The sequence below is a fragment of the Aulonocara stuartgranti genome (genome assembly GCF_965226115.1).
Source record: "Aulonocara stuartgranti genome assembly, chromosome: 7".
Lineage (NCBI taxonomy): Eukaryota > Metazoa > Chordata > Actinopteri > Cichliformes > Cichlidae > Aulonocara > Aulonocara stuartgranti.
The window spans coordinates 12048981-12067988 of NC_138945.1; the positions used below are offsets into that span (position 1 = coordinate 12048981).

At 43.1% G+C, this 19008-nt stretch overlaps 1 protein-coding gene across 7 annotated transcripts in view; it reads left to right on the top strand.

Moving 5' to 3' along the window:
- The window catches only part of nrg1 (neuregulin 1), a 62119-nt gene that overhangs the window by 29157 nt on the left and 13954 nt on the right, over window positions 1-19008 (top strand). Inside the window, exons 8-9 of one of the 7 annotated variants that reach the window (XM_082540189.1) lie at window positions 13557-13757; window positions 14591-15309. The exons of 5 other annotated variants lie outside the window; for them this stretch is intronic. In XM_082540189.1, the coding sequence (XP_082396315.1) occupies window positions 13557-13749 (193 nt within the window). In that variant the 3' untranslated portion in view covers window positions 13750-13757; window positions 14591-15309. Of the gene's footprint in view, window positions 1-13556; window positions 13758-14590; window positions 15310-19008 lie in introns of those variants that run through there. One more of the 7 variants, XM_082540188.1, reaches the window with a different exon arrangement.

Below are 19008 nucleotides of genomic sequence, written 5' to 3' on the forward strand. Positions count from 1 at the left end.
CGGTTCTGTGAGTCTCTAGGTCATCCTGTTCAAAGACACTCCACTCTTTGAGAGCAAAACAGTCCTGCAATTGAGCGAGAGCTTCCTCAGAAATGGTATAAATGGTTCTGATGGTGGACTTTGTCCTTTTCCTGAGTGGTGTGTATGCCGGGACAATGAGTAGGGAGAGGTGGTCGGACATACTCAGGTGGGGGAGGGGAACAGATCTGTAGGCTTGCTTAATATTTGAGTCAACATGATCCTGTCACAGGCTGGGTCTCCGACCCAGCACTCTGAGTTTTCTTTGTATTTGTCTCATTTTGTTATGTGATCAGTTTTGTGTTATTTCGTATTTTCCTTTAGTTTAGGCAGTTATTGTTCTTGGTTTTCTATGTTTTGGGGTTTTGTAATTATTCATCACGTATTAGGTCTGTTAAGTTGTGTTGTCATGTTTTAGTATTTCCTGTTTTATTCTGGCAATGTCATGTGTTCTTTGTTTATTGTATTTAGCTTTCCTCTCCTGGTCCTGTCATTAGGTTTATGTCTGTCAGCTGTTTTCCCCCATGTGTCGCCACTTCCCCTGATCACCTCATGTCTGTATTTAAGCCTTTTGTTTTCTCCATGCCATTGTCGGTTCGTCTGTTTACATCACCGCAGTCATGGTTATAGTTTTCGTCTGTTTAATCTCACCTCAGTCATAGTTATAGTTTTTTGGTCTTAGTACCTTTAATGTTTTGTTTCTTAGTGTCTTGCCAGTTTAGTGTTTTTGGTCTCTTGGTTTATTTCCTGCCGGCATCGCAATAAAGCTTCACCTTCTGTTAAAACCTTACTACTCCTCATCGTCATCTGCTTTTGGGTCCTGTTTCCACACACACACCGGCGCACCCCGCCGTGACAGAACGAACCGAACCAGTATGGACCCAGCGGATGCTGCTCTCACCGAGTGTCTGGAGGAGACTGCTCGGATCCAAGTGATCCTCGACCGCATCCTTACAGCGCCCGATTTAAAGAGCAAGCAGGTAATGATTAGCGTTGCTGAAGCTATCATGGAGAGGGATCCCCGCCTTCTCCAGCTCCCGGACTCACCTGCCATACTTGATGCCTTTACAAAGATAAAGGAGATGCTGCAGGCCCAGGGATTGTCGAGTCAGGAAAAGGCTTCCAGCACCCACCAGTCACAACAACCCCACAATCAGTCATCTCCATTGCTGCCTCCGGAACCTGAGTGTGTTCGTGTCGGTTCGCTGAGATTCGCCGCAGCGTCACCACCTCTCAGCTCACCAGTTTCCACGCCCTCATCACAGTTTCGCCATACTCCTGTCACAGTTCAGCGCGAGGAAGCGCCGGACACCATAGACTTGGACGACGACGAGCGCCAGTCTATATTCTGCGCTCTCTTGGAGGAGGAGCTCCGGTGGAAGCCGTGGCTCATTCCGGAGCACGAGCACTCTTTCCGGGGAACTCGACTGGCTCTCGGGGGACCTCGGAGTTACCAGGGACTTCCACCTATTTCACCGCCGTCTTCCACTCCTAAGAAAAAGCGGCGTGCGCGCCGCCGACACTCCATTACACAAACACAAGTGAGTGACTATATCTTGGCACCTCATGTTTTTTCTCCGGAGGTTATGGAAACTGACACTACTTTTCCGGTTAATGAGCCCGGCTATACAGAGACTGTTTGCCCTGGAAAAGCTAGCCATCAGGCTCAGCTAAGCTGCTGTGGGACTGCTATCCAGGCCGGTTTGGAGACGGAGGTACAGCTGGTGCAGCCAATTTCAGTGTCAGTCGGAGGGCCCGGGGAGCCCGTCCGGCCTCATGTTTCGTTTGCTGGAGGTTCAGGAGAACCCAGCCAGCTTCATGTTTCGTCTGCTGGAGGTTCAGGAGAACCCAGCCAGCTTCATGCTTCGTCTGCTGGAGGTTCAGAAGACTCCAGCCAGCTTCATGCTTCGTTTGCTGGAGGTTCAGGAGAACCCAGCCAGCTTCATGTTTCGTCTGCTGGAGGTTCAGGAGAACCCAGCCAGCCTCATGTTTCGTCTGCTGGAGGTTCAGGAGAACCCAGCCAGTCTCATGTTTCGTCTGCTGAAGGTTCAGGAGAACCCAGCCAGCTTCATGTTTCGTCTGCTGGAGGTTCAGGAGAACCCAGCCAGCCTCATGTTTCGTCTGCTGGAGGTTCAGGAGAACCCAGCCAGCCTCATGTTTCGTTTGCTGGAGGTTCAGGAGAATCCAGCCAGCTACGTGCTTCGTCTGCTGGAGTTTCAGAAGAATCCAGCCAGCTTCGTGCTTCGTCTGCTGGAGGTTCAGTTGAACCCAGCCGGCTTCAAGTTTCGTCAGCTGGGGGGCCCGAGGAGCCCGTCCAGCCTCATGCCACGTCAGCTGGCGGGCCCGAGGAGCCCGTCCAGCCTCACGCCTCGTCAGCTGGCGGGCCCGAGGAGCCCGTCCAGCCTCACGCCTCGTCAGCTGGAGGGCCTGAGGAGCCCGTCTGGCCACCTTCTGCTTCACCACCTGTGGCTGCAGCGCCACCTCCTGCGGCTCCCGTGCCGCCGCCTGCAGGACCACCACCTGCTGCGCTACTGCTTGCTGCTTCTACGCCTCAGCCTGAGGATGACGCCTCACCTGGTTCTGCCACACCTCAGTCTGAGAACTCATACGAACTCATTTCACCCACTATAGACTGTGTGTTGCTGCAACTTGTAAAGCAACCTGCCTCGTCAGCTGGAGGGCCCGAGGAGCCCGTCCAGCCTCATGCCTCATCAGCTGGAGGGTCCGAGGGGACCGTTCAGCCGCCACCTGCGGCCGCCTCGTCGTCACCTGGTCCAGCTTCATCCGAGTCTTCATCCTCGTCTGGTCCAGCTTCGTCAGAGTCTTCATCCTCGTCGGGTCCGGCCTCTGCCTCTGCTGCTACGCCTGGTCCGGCCTCTGCCTCTGCAGCTCCGCCTGGTCCGGCCTCAGCCTCTGCAGCTCCGCCTGGTCCGGCCTCCGAGTGTTCAGCTTCGTCTGCTCCTGCACTTCCCGTCCGGCCAGCTCGTCCCGTCCGGCCAGCTCGTCCCGTCCGGCCAGCACGTCCTGCTCGTCCTGTCCGGCCTGCACGTCCTGTCCGGCCTGCTCGTCCTGCACGTCCGGTCCGGTCTGCACATCCTGTCCGGCCTGCTCGTCCTGCACGTTCTGTCCGGCCGATGACTGGACGTCGTTGCCGTCATGGACAGCCCTCTGAACTACGCCGCCGTCATGGACGGCCCCCTGAACTGCTACGCCACCAGTGCCTCCCGCCCGGCCGGCCTCCTGACCTGCTCGGTCGCCGTCGCTGCCTCCCGCCCGGTCGGCCTCCTGATCTGCTCCGTCGCCACCGGTGCCTTCTACCTGGCCGGCCTCCTGAACTGTTTTCTGGGCTCTTGGACCGTTGGCCTCCGGGTCGGCCCCCTGAGCTCATGGATTTTGGACTGCTGGACCGTTGGCCTCCTGGTCGGCCTCCTGAACTTTTGAACTGTCTTTTGTTTTGTTGTCGGCCTCCGGGGCGGCCACCTGAACCGCTTCGCCATTCGCTCCTGTTCTGCCGGGTTCATGGTCGCCCTCCTGAAGTCGGGTCTCGGACTTTTTGTGCCATTGTTGTGTTTGCTCTGTGTGTTTTCGTTTCTTTGTTTTTTGTGGCCTTGTTTCTGGCCCTCCGTCCTGGGCCCCCGCCGCCCGCCCTTGGTGGGTTGTTGTGGTTTTGTTTTCTGGGTGTTTTCGGGCGTCTGGAATCCGCCCTTGAGGGGGGGGCTCTGTCACAGGCTGGGTCTCCGACCCAGCACTCTGAGTTTTCTTTGTATTTGTCTCATTTTGTTATGTGATCAGTTTTGTGTTATTTCGTATTTTCCTTTAGTTTAGGCAGTTATTGTTCTTGGTTTTCTATGTTTTGGGGTTTTGTAATTATTCATCACGTATTAGGTCTGTTAAGTTGTGTTGTCATGTTTTAGTATTTCCTGTTTTATTCTGGCAATGTCATGTGTTCTTTGTTTATTGTATTTAGCTTTCCTCTCCTGGTCCTGTCATTAGGTTTATGTCTGTCAGCTGTTTTCCCCCATGTGTCGCCACTTCCCCTGATCACCTCATGTCTGTATTTAAGCCTTTTGTTTTCTCCATGCCATTGTCGGTTCGTCTGTTTACATCACCGCAGTCATGGTTATAGTTTTCGTCTGTTTAATCTCACCTCAGTCATAGTTATAGTTTTTTGGTCTTAGTACCTTTAATGTTTTGTTTCTTAGTGTCTTGCCAGTTTAGTGTTTTTGGTCTCTTGGTTTATTTCCTGCCGGCATCGCAATAAAGCTTCACCTTCTGTTAAAACCTTACTACTCCTCATCGTCATCTGCTTTTGGGTCCTGTTTCCACACACACACCGGCGCACCCCGCCGTGACAGATCCAAGGTGTTATTTCCTCTCGTAGGGCATTTCACATGTTGTACAAATTTAGGCAGCACAGTTCTTAAGCATGCTCTGTTGAAATCCCCTGCAATGATGTGTACTCCCTCTGGGTATGTCCGTTGCTGTTCAGAGATTATGTCATGCAGGTATGCAAGGGCTGAGCTAGCATTAGCGTCTGGTGGTATGTAGACTGCTGTTATTAGCACTGCAGGCAGTTCTCTGGGCAAGTAGAAAGGTCTGCACATGACAGACATTTCCTCTATGTCCGGGGAGCAGACTGTGGTGATGATCTTAGTGTTTGTGCACCAGTTTGCGTTCCTTCCGCCGCCTGCGTTTCTTGGCAGAGCCAATAACAATCCACGGAGAACCCGATGTTCTGGCTATCTCCGGGGGGATGTTGTGCACCCTCTGATAATCACTGGTAATTGGGATCTGGCTCTTATATCCGATCTTGCATAATTCCAGATGGTTGTCGGAAAATTTGGCTTTACATAATAAGATAAACAAAAGAATAATAAAAAGAGGAGAAACAAAAAGGAAAGGCACCTAAGTGGAGAGCATAGAGCTGCTGCGTCTGTGCGCGCCGCCATCTTAATTGAAGACAAAAGGATTCTCTGAAAAAACAAGCACAAAATTGTATATATCCCACCCTGGATTCTACAATAAGGTCTGTTCCTCATGATGACCACATGATGGATTAGCTTCTGTAGAAGGTGGTAAGGAACATATTCAAGGCGGATCTAGTTACAATCCAGAGTCATCAGATCCTGATTACGTGACCAATGAAGATTCAGAACCAGAGACTTTTACACAAGTAGAGCTGAACAATCTCGTTTGTGATCTGAATCTGTCAAAAGACAAACTTTATTGCTTTGAGGGTTAAGCAGAAGAATGTGCTTACCAAGGGTGTTACTGTAAACTCACTACAGAAGTCAAAGTCATAACTTGACAGCGTTCTTCACTCCTGATGGCTCACTGTGCTATTGTCATGACATCAACAGAACATCAACATTTAGCAGTTTGTCACAAGAGCATGTTCCCGCTGAATGGCGTCTCTTCATTGATTCTTCACAAAGAAGCTTGAAGGCAGTCCTACTCCATATTGGAAATGCCAAACCAAGTATGCCGATTGCCCATTCTGTTTATCTAAAGGAGTCCTATGACAATATGAAGACACTGTTTGAATTAGTCACGTATAAAAATCCTTAGTGGAACATCTGTGGTGATCTGAAGGTGATTGGTATTTTGATTGGAATGCGAGGAGAATTCACCAAATAATGCTGTTTCCTGTGCCTGAGGTACAACCGATCTACTGTGGAACATTATATCAAGCGTGACTGGCAGCCATAAGATGCCTAGGAGCCAGGAACAAGCACTGTCAGGTTTCTGCCTCTGCCTTGAGGTAGGCTTGATGAAAAATCTTGTCAAGGCCATGAGCAAAGCAAACTCATCAGGTTTTCAGTACCTTGCTGAAAGGTTTCCAAAGATGAATCCTGCAAAAATGAAGGAAGGGATATTTATTGGTCTGCAGATCAAGACTGTTTTGCAGGATGAAAGTTTGGGAGGCGCTCAAGTGGCTCGAAAGCTTTCTGGGCATTACCTAGTCACCTGCATAAAAGGAAGGAGTTCAGCATCTGCTTAATTCCTACCAGAAACTGGGTTGTCGAATGTCAATAAAAAAACATTTCCTGCACTCTTACCTCAAATTATTTCCAGAAAATCTTGGCATGGTGAGTGATGAACAGGGAGTGTTTTCATCAGGACATTAAGTTAACCGTTTTATGCGTGAATTATGACAACCTCAATCAGGATTTTTTTTCTTAAGTATTTTTATTCATCTTTAGGCATAAAAAAAGATGAATAAAATATTTAAGAAAATATCCTGATTGAGGTTGTCATAATTAATGCATAAAAGGGTTAAATAACAATAATTACAAGGAAACACGTTATACGCCAGGGTAAGGAGTGACACATCAGTGTCCAATGTAGTGGTTTGTGTGCAAGTATACCATCAACACTGACACAAATACAAGAAAATGGCCTTTAAATAGCTGTCCACCACTGACTGACTACTTGTGGATGCTGTACTGTACAAATCCAGACATAGTATACACAAGGGTTTTTAAATAAATGGTGGTAGCTGACTGACACTGACCTGAATATTTATTGAGTACTGAAACAGTTAATTGATTGGTGCCTGTGGTTTAATAAAGACACTATGCAAATCCATTGCAAATTAATATTACTCATAATTCAAAAAGTTAATGTGAGAAAAAAAACTAAAAGCAGATCTATAAACTGGTTTAGAAAAGTGTGTTGTGTTTCTGATTATTAAAAACATGTTTTTGTTTACCTGTGTTATCAGAGACAATGGTTCTATGGCACATAAATTTAATAGTAATAATTGTGTAATTTCCATTTTCCTGTTCTATCAAAGTTACTTGAAAAGGTTATGGCAGAACAATTAACTGATCATCAACCAATCAATCAACTGTTTCATCCAACACATTTTGGTTTTAGATGTTCTACAAAAAATGAAAACCGTTACTTTGCTGAGAATGTTATGTGCAATTTAGATGATGATAAAGTTGTGCCAACAGTGTTTTTTGACCTAAACATGGCAGTTGGCTTATAGCATAGGTGTCAAACTCTGGCCCGCGGGCCAAATTTGGCCCGCAGCCTAATTACAGGGAGTGCAGAATTATTAGGCAAGTTGTATTTTGAGGAATAATTTTATTATTGAACAACAACCATGTTCTCAATGAACCCAAAAAACTCATTAATATCAAAGCTGAATGTTTTTGGAAGTAGTTTTTAGTTTGTTTTTAGTTTTAGCTATTTAAGGGGGATATCTGTGTGTGCAGGTGACTATTACTGTGCATAATTATTAGGCAACTTAACAAAAAACAAATATATACCCATTTCAATTATTTATTTTTACCAGTGAAACCAATATAACATCTCCACATTCACAAATATACATTTCTGACATTCAAAAACAAAACAAAAACAAATCAGCGACCAATATAGCCACCTTTCTTTGCAAGGACACTCAAAAGCCTGCCATCCATGGATTCTGTCAGTGTTTTAAACTGTTCACCATCAACATTGCGTGCAGCAGCAACCACAGCCTCCCAGACACTGTTCAGAGAGGTGTACTGTTTTCCCTCCTTGTAAATCTCACATTTGATGATGGACCACAGGTTCTCAATGGGGTTCAGATCAGGTGAACAAGGTGGCCATGTCATTAGTTTTTCTTCTTTTATACCCTTTCTTGCCAGCCACGCTGTGGAGTACTTGGACGCGTGTGATGGAGCATTGTCCTGCATGAAAATCATGTTTTTCTTGAAGGATGCAGACTTCTTCCTGTACCACTGCTTGAAGAAGGTGTCTTCCAGAAACTGGCAGTAGGACTGGGAGTTGAGCTTGACTCCATCCTCAACCCGAAAAGGCCCCACAAGCTCATCTTTGATGATACCAGCCCAAACCAGTACTCCACCTCCACCTTGCTGGCGTCTGAGTCGGACTGGAGCTCTCTGCCCTTTACCAATCCAGCCACGGGCCCATCCATCTGGCCCATCAAGACTCACTCTCATTTCATCAGTCCATAAAACCTTAGAAAAATCAGTCTTGAGATATTTCTTGGCCCAGTCTTGACGTTTCAGCTTGTGTGTCTTGTTCAGTGGTGGTCGTCTTTCAGCCTTTCTTACCTTGGCCATGTCTCTGAGTATTGCACACCTTGTGCTTTTGGGCACTCCAGTGATGTTGCAGCTCTGAAATATGGCCAAACTGGTGGCAAGTGGCATCTTGGCAGCTGCACGCTTGACTTTTCTCAGTTCATGGGCAGTTATTTTGCGCCTTGGTTTTTCCACACGCTTCTTGCGACCCTGTTGACTATTTTGAATGAAACGCTTGATTGTTCGATGATCACGCTTCAGAAGCTTTGCAATTTTGAGACTGCTGCATCCCTCTGCAAGATATCTCACTATTTTTGACTTTTCTGAGCCTGTCAAGTCCTTCTTTTGACCCATTTTGCCAAAGGAAAGGACGTTGCCTAATAATTATGCACACCTGATATAGGGTGTTGATGTCATTAGACCACACCCCTTCTCATTACAGAGATGCACATCACCTAATATGCTTAATTGGTAGTAGGCTTTCGAGCCTATACAGCTTGGAGTAAGACAACATGCATGCAGAGGATGATGTGGACAAAATACTCATTTGCCTAGTAATTCTGCACTCCCTGTACATTTGGCCCGCGGAGCCATACCAAATTACTATTAGAGCTGGCCTACTGGTATTATACAGTTAATATATATATTGTTTAGTATTAAGCTTTGCTTGTTCCATATTCAGTTTTTCAGCAAAACTTGTTTGAGTCCATAAGAAAAGATTCATTCTTATATCTAGAGGAAGATTTTTTTTTTCAATAAATATTAGCGTTAGCCCGCGACTTTGTTCCAGTTTTGAATTTTGGCCCACTGTGTATTTGAGTTTGACACCCCTTGCTTATAGTGTCAAAAAGACAGTCTGTGTAAACTGTTTAAATTTGATTTTTCAAAATACACAGTTAATTGGTTTGAGCCATGTTGTATTATGGTTTTATTTAATTGAATGTTGTAATTTTGTTTGTTTGGATTTTGAATATAAAAGCCAAAAAGTGACAAAAAAAATGAATGTTTATGAATTTGTGATACCTATAAACTCTATGTGCAGCATATCAGTTTCATGCTCCAAATTGAAACTGTTTAAATGTTAAACTGTATTGTCCCTTTTTAAATAAATAAATTGTCCGGGCAACAAATTAGTTCTTTGATTGAGATATGAGCAGGTCTAGCCCATCGGTTGTTAACAAGAACAGCAAGCCCCCTCCTTTCTGCTTACCACTCACCAAGCTGTCACTGCCACCCCGAACAGTGTGGAAGCCTTCAATAGATACACTGTCATCGGGAATGTCCTGTTTCATCTGTATTTCACTAAAGCACATCAGGCTACACTCCAGATACTCCATCAGACTCCAGAGTAACGCTATTAGTTCATCCATCTTGCTTGTTAGTGACCTAATGATCAAGACAAGAGTAAGAACACCAAGAAAAACTATATATAGTTGTTCCCTCGTTTATCGTGGGTGTTACGTTCTAAACATAACCCGCGATAGGTGAAATCCGCAAAGTTGTATATAACATTTGTATTCTATTGTATATATTATTCTATTTTATTCTATTGTATATAGTATTTTATTTTATTGCATTCCAGTCTTTTCTAATTTCTGCTACATAACTTTGCACTTTTGCTGTAACGAAACAAATTTCCCACCTGTGGGACTAATAAAGGTCATCTTATCTTATCTTATCAATTATTATAGATGTTTTTAAGGCCGTAAAACACCTCACTACACACTTTATAGTTTTCTCAGACAGGCATCGACATTTTCACACGTTTCACTCTTGTTTAAACAATCGCAAAGTTCAAACCTTCATAGAAAAATAAGTCCAGTATTATAGAATGAAACCAAAGATCAAACCCTCTTTTCAGGTCAAGAACATGGGAATAGAGCAGCTGCGAGAGAATGCAAAATTAATGAATCAATGGTGCGGAAGTAGAGAAAGCAAGAAGAATAAGTTGAATAAAGCTTGACTTATCTGATTGTTTGGTTTTGCTTAATGTGCCTTGTAATCCTTTGATGCTGACACTGTTGTGTTTGTTGTCTTCTGCTAGCGAAGATTTATGTAAATTTGACAATTTGGTCTACAGCCGATCAGGACACAGAACTCAATGTGCGGTAAAAAAAAGAAGCAAAACTGGACCCCCCAAAAATACGCGAAACAGCGAGGCCGCGAAAAGTGAACCGCGATATAGCAAGGGATCACTGTACATAATTTTAAACTCTACAGGCAACTTCTTAGCCCACTGAGCACTTGAATAGATATTGACCAAAGTGAACCCTATATATGTAGAGTGCTTTTTCTGTGACTGGCTGTTTACAACCATTCTATCCACGCATCCATCCATCAGAATTCTTCCCCTTATCGGAGGCTAGATCGCCATCCAGCACTCTAAGCAGAGAGCCCAGATCTCCCTCTCCCCAGCCACCTCCTCCCATTTATAAGGACAACACCAAAGCATTCCCAGGGCTTGTATTTGCAACCTCATTCAGTCACTACCCAAAGTTTGTGACCATAGTCGAGGATGGGGACAGATCTGGCGGTAAATTGACAGCTTCGCTTTTACATTCAGCGCTCCCTTTTTCTACTTTGGGTAGAATCTCACATCGGACCTGTACTGGGTATTCCAGTCTTTTATAGCTGAGGATCTTATTCTGAGGTGCTAATTCTCAGTCCTGCTGCATCTAAACGCTTCAGTGCAAACTGGAGGTCACCACCTCATGATACCAACAGATCCACTTTATCTACAAAAAGCAGGGATGAAATTCTGAGGACACCAGAATCTGTGACAAAGAGTCCAACATGCACCAAAAATGAGTACAACCTATTGGCAGCAATGCAGACCAAGCTCTCACAACAGTTGTGCAGGCCAGATACCGCATACTCTAGAAACTCCCCCAAACGATACTCTGAGAGACACACTCAAAAGCTTTTTCCAAGTGCTCAAAATATATGTAGTCTGGATGGTAAAACTCCCATGCACCCTCACATATCCTTAAGAGTCTAAAGAGATGGTTCAGCATTCCATGATCAGCACAAAAACCACAATGTTTCTCCAGAATCTGAGGCTCGACTAACAGACAAACCCTCCTTTCCAGTACCCAGCTTTGTGATACCCCCATAATTAGAGCATAGGGTAGCATGAGCGAGCCATAACCCCCAGACTTTACTTGCTTCCTCTACAGAGGAACTTTCAGTGAAGGTCCCAGACACGAGTTATTATAAATTAAATCAAATTCAGTTTTTATATAGTGTCAATTCACAACAACAGCCACCTCAAGGTGATTTATGATGTAAGATAAGCATCCCACAGCAATATAAAGAAAGCCCCAACACTCAGATTAACCTTACAGCATTTTTAATAGACAAGGCCAGTTCACAGCATTAAACCGAGTTATACTGTGGCATCAACATAAGCACAGTTTTAAACAGATTTTTTTTATAACTTGGAAAATGAGTTTGCCAAATTAATTATCAACAGTTATTTTTTCTGTGTAGCTGTGGAATTACTGAAAACTGTTTCTGGAGTACTTTAATGTTCCAGAAATCTTAAAATGCAAAGGTTATGAAGTCTCTCGACTCCTGTCCAGTTAGTCTGTTGTACAATATGATACATATTTTTATGAAAATAAATCATCATAATAAGGAGCACAAGTCATTCCTAAGAGAAGTAAAAAATGTTTAAAAATAGTCATCTGAGTAAATATAAGTTTCCAGATTTAAACAAATATAAAATTTGCTCTGTCCTATCACCTGAGGAAAGTCGGGTTGATTAGACTGAGCAGAATTCAGCTTTGAGAATAGAGTTACCTGTGAGAGAGTGAATCTATAACAACACTCACAAAGCAGAAACCCTTGCATGTATCATGGCTTCTTTGTGTGGGTAGCTGCTGAGTTCTACATGCATGGGTTGTTGAATTCACATGTGAAGTTTTAATTGTTGTTAAGAGCATGAGAGCATGTCATGAGAGCAAAAATACTGTCTGTGCTCTCATGACTGTGAGCCTGCCAGAGGGGAGGGAATTAAAAAAGAGTTTGTCCACTGGCATGTGATGTATCCATTTTATGTTTCCTGAAGTGAACAACAAGCTCATTTGTCTTGCTGGTACTGAGGAGCAAGTGGTTGTTCTAACACCAGGATGTGAATCCCTGGACCTCCTCTCTGTAGGTCGTCTCATTGTTGTCGGTTATCATCCCCACCACGGCTGTGTCATCTGCAAAATTGTATATAAAAATTGTGTTATGAATAGGGGTGCAGTCTTGTGTGAAAAGTGAATATGAGAGTGGGCTGAGAACGAAGCCCTGGGGTGTGCCATGGTTGAGGACAGTGCTGTGATGAGTTCTCCAAGTCTGTCATGCTGTGGTCTGCTGGAAAGGCTATCAACTTGGCATAGTAAGAACAGCAGGACAGATAAAACTCCTGGAACAGGGAGTCAGTCTGCAGGCTCCTCTTTTAGAATAATGGGAAGCCAATAAAGAGAAGCTAATATGGGAGAATTAGGGCCTCTTTTTATTTAGTTCCTATTACTACTTTTGCTGCAGTGTTCTAGAACCACTGAAGGCTTTTCAGGAATATTTCAGAGCGACCTGATTATAATGAATTGCTGTAGTCCAGTGTTAGGAGTAATGTGAGAACTAGCTTTTAAGCATCATTTTGAGACAGGATATTTCAAATTTTACTGATATTGTCCAAATGAATGAAGACAGTTCTACATATTTGCTTATTGTGTGTGCTCAGGGAAATATCCTGACCAAAAATTACTCCAAGATTCCTCCCAGTGTAAAAACCTCTCTCATTGGTTGCCTTTTTTCAGAGGCAAACGCAGTATCCAGCATCATGTGCAGTGAGAATATAACATGTTTACCATTTTCCCAAAAACAAATTCGGATCCACAAAAATTAAGTATATTCAAGTTAGGGAACAAGAAGGCAAGTATTAGAGCCAAGAAACCACTTTGTTTTAAATGCCTTTTTTAAGTATTAAGGAGGGAAAGAAGGCCTTTTGAAGGAAGCTGGGGCAGAGGTCACAGCTCATCAAGAAAGTTTGAGTTATGAGGTACCATAAGATAAGGTCTGCACTGACAATACCTCAGTCAATGTGTGCTAGTCCTGATGGTCTCAATCCAAATGGACTCAAGTCCTTCTGTCCCCCCCGGTGTGTCCACCTCCTGGTGAACATTGCGGACAACTACTCTACTATTATTTTGCTATGCTTTTGAAAAGGTCACTTCTCTTTAGATGTAGAAAATTGTTTCATCTAGTAAGATAAAAGATGAATAAGATCAGAAAAAATTTACTGGGTACTGGTTTTTCCTGATGACAGAATTAACACTTGCATTTTAAATTGCATACATGTTCATACATAGTTCATACATAACCTGGAATACAAAACATACTTTGATAACAGAAAGAAGATATTCAGTGCAGAAATTTTTCCCATATTAATTGCTTTAATGGTCTACAGGCCTAAAGACTGTCATTATGTAAACAACGCCCTCCCTGTCTCTGCAGCTGGAGTAATGACTGGAGCAACAGTGTACAGTCTGACACTGAGTCTGTCTCTGTGATGTCATTGGCGGAGAATAGCCAACGTGCCACACAGGGTGCCCGGGGTCGTCTGAATGCCACCGGTGGCACCAGTGACTTAAGTGCTCATTCAAAGAAGTGCCGAGATGCACCCAACTCCAACAGACACTTGCCATAAACTCTAAGGTAATTGATTAATTAATGAATTAATTTTCAATCTGAACCATGAAGAATATGAACCCAATCCTTTAGGAGACATCTAGCCTGTATTTCTGAAATGGCAAAAAACCAGAAAATTGCTAAATCTATATGGTAAATACTTCAGAACATATGATGTCACTATTGTGTGTTATATAGTGTGCATCAAAGTCCAACACTACTGTCTCCAAAATATGACAATGGAAGAAATGGAAAAATAAATAAAAATAAAATGTTAATAGAAAGTATATACAGCTCATTGAAATCGAAAATGAATACCTCTCAGAAAATAATTCTTGTCTTTCAAGAAAAATGGTACTTACAATGAATTATTTTAAAAGATCATTTGAAATATTTGAATATTTCATCATTCAAATCTGTCTACAGTAAGTTCATACAAATATGACATAATCAAAACCTAAAGGCCAGTGTTTCTGTTGAGTGAAAGACTTGAGTGCTTTTAATTTGAAATGGATGCAGGAAAGATTTATTTATTTATTTTTGTATGATGTTACCTCAATGAAGTATCTTTAACAATGTGCAGCAGATCTAAGATATATAAAATTGAAATATCATATCACATGTTTGAGTTTTATAGATAAAACAAAAGAAATTAAAAAAAAACCAAACAAAAGTGCATGAGCTGCCACTTTTCTTCACCATAGCTATAGTTATCTTATCATTATTCTGACTCAACTATATTTTAGTTTTTTCTTTGAGATATTTTTTTGACTTTGTGAACTTGTACTCTAAGCAGTAGTTTGCAAATTATTGTAAAAATCCCATGTATTTACATTCATGAAAGAATTTTGCAATTGCAGACTTCGACGATATACCTACATCATCAAAAATGTTCTTGACTTGGCAAGATGTTGTGAAGGAATTTCCCTAAACTTCTTAATCATGGAAAAAAATCTACAGTCATCCACTTTAGTTGTCTTCCAGGCCTTCTGGTGATTCTGAGCTAGCCAGTGGATTCCTGCTTTTTAACGAAGTGCCAGACTGTTGACTTGTTTATCTGACAAGTTTTTGCTATCTACACTGTTACAAAAAGAAAAAAAAAGTGTTTGGTGCAAGTCAGAATGTCATTCCTGTACCACACTACTTTGCATATCCAGAGAAGTTGGATCACACAGAGGGAACACTGAGGGAGGAATTTAAACTCTGTAACCAGACTATATTAAGAATATTGTGGATGTACAAATAAGTATTTTTAAACATGCAAGTTTTAACATAACTTATATTTTTTATGTGTCTTTATAAAGGCTCTCTGCAATGTCTCACATCTTTTATCTCTAAAAGAATGGGGCCCATGTATATGAAATTTATAGTATTATTATTAAATATTTCAGTACTTTATAACAATTAGTGAAATACTTTTTCAAAACCCTTGAATTAAAGCTGAAGGTCTGCATTAAAATAACATCTTAACTGTTTCATTTAAAACCCACTGGGGTCATGTAAAGAAGCAAACTGACAAAAATTGTAAGCATTGCCCTTGTAAGCATTGAAGAAAAATTAAAGAGGTCTATAAAATGTATCCAATTATTTAACCAAAAGAATGGCTTAAAAAAACTGGCTGAGAGAAAATAGAGGATTGTGTAATTTTTAAAAACATTTTTGTTTATTTTTGTTTTTCTTCTTTAGACACAGAAAAGGAGAGCAATAAAATGAAAGAAAGAATTTGAGTATCCAGTGAGGTTAGGAAGTGGCTACTCCCTCAGTACTTTAATGAAAACTAGAGTATTGGTTTGAAAGTGGTGCTAATCACCATACATGCAACAGATTCCATTTTTGCCACTGCAAAGTCATGCTGGTTCTCCTCTGACAACTGTCATAGCAGAACCCTTGACCTGTTGGGTCAAGCAAGATGAGCAGTGGTTACCTAATTACAATAGCGGTTTTTGATACGGGCGACACAGGCGGTTGCCCGGGGCGGCATCATGGTGGGGGCGGCATCACGGGCATCTGCAAAAAATAAAAAAATTAAAAAAATTGCTTGTACTCATGCTGCCCCGACATCAGTCAGCGCAAATGGCATAGGCACCGATCGGTTTTCTATCGCCCATTTGCTGGGAGTAAGGGTGCCCTCCGTTTGTGAGGTGTGCCAGCTGCTTGCGGCACAGGGAGGAGAGGGCAGGGTGGCGGGGGTTTCTCCGGCTGGCTGGAGCAGCATCTAATAACCAACTCGCAAAATAAAACAAAATAAAAACAAACCAACAAACACAAAAACACCAGACATTATGATACAGACTTATAATTTGCACCGATGTCTTTTTGAAATTCTATATGCGAAAAGTGAGCGCGAGCGCCTGCTTGGTGCTGAAGTCAAAGTAAATTTTATTCTCATATTCGCTATATACAGTACAATAGAGAGACTCAACGACAAGGCTCCAGTTACAGCAGTGCAAATAAACAAACAATAAATATAGGAAGAGTAAGAAAAAAGGTATCCACTTTAGGACTAGCGGTAAAGAGATCAATAACAATTTAAAATTTATAATTTACAGTTTGATGATTTAAAATCTCACACAACCTGTTGAAAGTGGAGGGGACCCTGCTGCTTCCAATAGAGCACATTTCATTCATAATGTTGTAAATCCAAGCCCATTATGTATTCATGATTTGAATCCTGGGTTGTGTGAAATCCCAGCAATACACCCTAGACAAAGTGAATCTGTGAACTAAGGTGTAGGTTTGTTAGGTTATGTTGTGGTGATCTTCGGGTTGGGGGATTTGTGTTCATACGGGAGTGCAAAATTAAAACCAATGGAAGATGGACAAGAAAAGTTCAAAGCCATCAGGTCCTCATTTTAGAAAATAGAGAAAATAAGTGGAGGAGAAACGAGCAAAAGATACAGGCAAGCAGATGTGTCATTGGATCATGGCAGGTCATGTGTACTGAAACAATCAGAACCAGAATACTTTATTAATCCCTAAGGAAATTATGTAGGTTACAGTTGCTCCAAAAACAAATGGTAAAAATAGTAACAGTAACAGACTAAACTCCAAACAATACATTATGTTACAGATTTTAATATTAATTATACATTGTCAATTGTTGATTTGTCCTCTTCTCGTTGTATGACAAATTGTGATGGCTGTTTGGTAGCCGTTCATATTATGCATACTCTCTCTCTCTCTTTATGTGTGTGTGTGTTGTCGTGGAAATTTATTAACAAAGCGCAGACCTGATGAGCAGTTAAAACCCAACACTTTATTTCCCATGCATGAGGAGAGACGTCAGTCAGGCGGCACTGAGAGTTGTCTCTGACAATGAACAGTTCAGGTCCTTTTTAAAACACAGTCATAGAACAAAAGGCTTTTACTGCTTGCAGTTCACACCTTGGTTCTAAACAGAAAACCCTCTAACACCTTTGAGACTCTCCCCCACTGTGGGGCCAAGCCTACCTGTGTGAGCTTCCATCTCCTGGGAGACATTCACCAGGTTCTCACCGTCTGTTTCCCAGTGTGAATGAGGTGTGAACCAGACATACTAAACTAAGTAACATCAAAGCATTTCATCAAGACAATACATTAAAGAGAAATCCTACTACAATTCCCACCCTCTTGATTGCATCCCAATCACTAATACCAAGGATTTCTCTTCCTAAAATTCTGTTAATTACATCAGCAACATTGCACATTCAAAAAGGTTTCACAATATCCATCATTCTTACAGTGTCAGGAAAAATAACTTCACTCATCACAATCATCCTCGCTCTCGCTATCATCAATGTAATCTTCAGCTTTCAACAGGGTAAGCTGCAATTTGGGAGACTCGCTTTCTCTTGTCAGTGCCACTGTGATTAATCTACTCAATAGGGTACGGAGGCATGGGATCAGACAGCAACCGCATCATGTGAGAATGGCAATACAAGTGGCTATGGACATTAGCAACGACATCACTATGGCCTTATACTTCCCAAACTGTCTGTTGAACCACCCGTCTAAGGGGTTATTAATGCCGGAGTCCTCTGTCATTTGGGATGACAGTGTTTGCAAACCTTCCAAGGCTCTGGTTACAGTGCCGCCTGGAGCTGTGTTTTTTGGAATGAAAGTGCAGCACAGAGGACCCACCATAGTGCAGACCCCCCCTTTTTCAGCCAAGAGCATGTCCAGAGCCATTCGATTCTGCCAGGCCATCAAGGATGCGGCAGCCAGCTGTTCAGATAGGCCTGCCACTGCATCCCGTGTCAGATTTGGCCAGTCGCTGGACGTTGTAATGGACATAGTTTATTCTGTCCATATTCTTATTCGGAGTTACCCATAGAAAGATAGACTTCGAGCCCCTGCAACCTGGTTAACCAATTTAAACTCATCAGGGACACTTCTGGGGACACCTATAGCGTCTATATAAGTTGTGGAGTTTTTAGTCAAATCAAAATCTTCCGTTGTGGTCCTACGGGCCCTTCCCACATGGGTCTCTGCAGAGGTGTGGGACCCTGCTAACACTATAGGGAGAGCCAACCTCACAATGGTCCAGGTTCCTGACCAGCTGCTGGGCAGAGTAGGCACACCACTTAACACCTTGTCAACGCACCACCAGAACAGATTGGCTCAAGCCACGTTAATGCTGCTCATATTTTCCCATTTTGTGACATTTATTATTTAGCACACGATAAATCATCAGGAGCTCCCTACGGGGGTGGCATTTACTCTGGTTAGGCATGGGGAGACGGGGGGTGGAGCATGCAATCAATTCCTGGTCTGTTCTCCAGAACAATAAAGGGACAGGCACAGTGAACAGTGTGGGGCAGGCTGCAGAGCAGCTGCAGAGCAGGCCACACAGTCTGTCATGTTACTTACACTGGCCGTGTATGTTATCCAGTCAAGCCAAGTATTTGGTGGTCTGAATGTTTGCTTAGCTATGGTGGCGGTGACCTCCGTTGCATTAGCATGGGTCACACTGTGGTTTGGGCTTAATGCACGATGTAGTCTTACCTTTATTATGCCCATTGTGTCTGCGCCGGCCTGATCCACTCCTATGATTAAATAATAGGAGTCTTCTTTGGAGTCGTGGCATTGTCCCGGGAAGTTTGGTCTCCTGGAAAATGGGTTCCAGAGGGCAATCATCAGCCCACTGAAGAGCATCAGGGCTACCCCAGTGATGAGCTGCTTCCTGGCTTGTTGCATCGTTGCAGGTAGAGGGTAGACTGCCTACTACCTGAATGAGGTGCGGGGATTATTCTGTCCCGCTTGTCTCGTCCGGTTGTTTCTCCATTCCAGGTGATTCTCC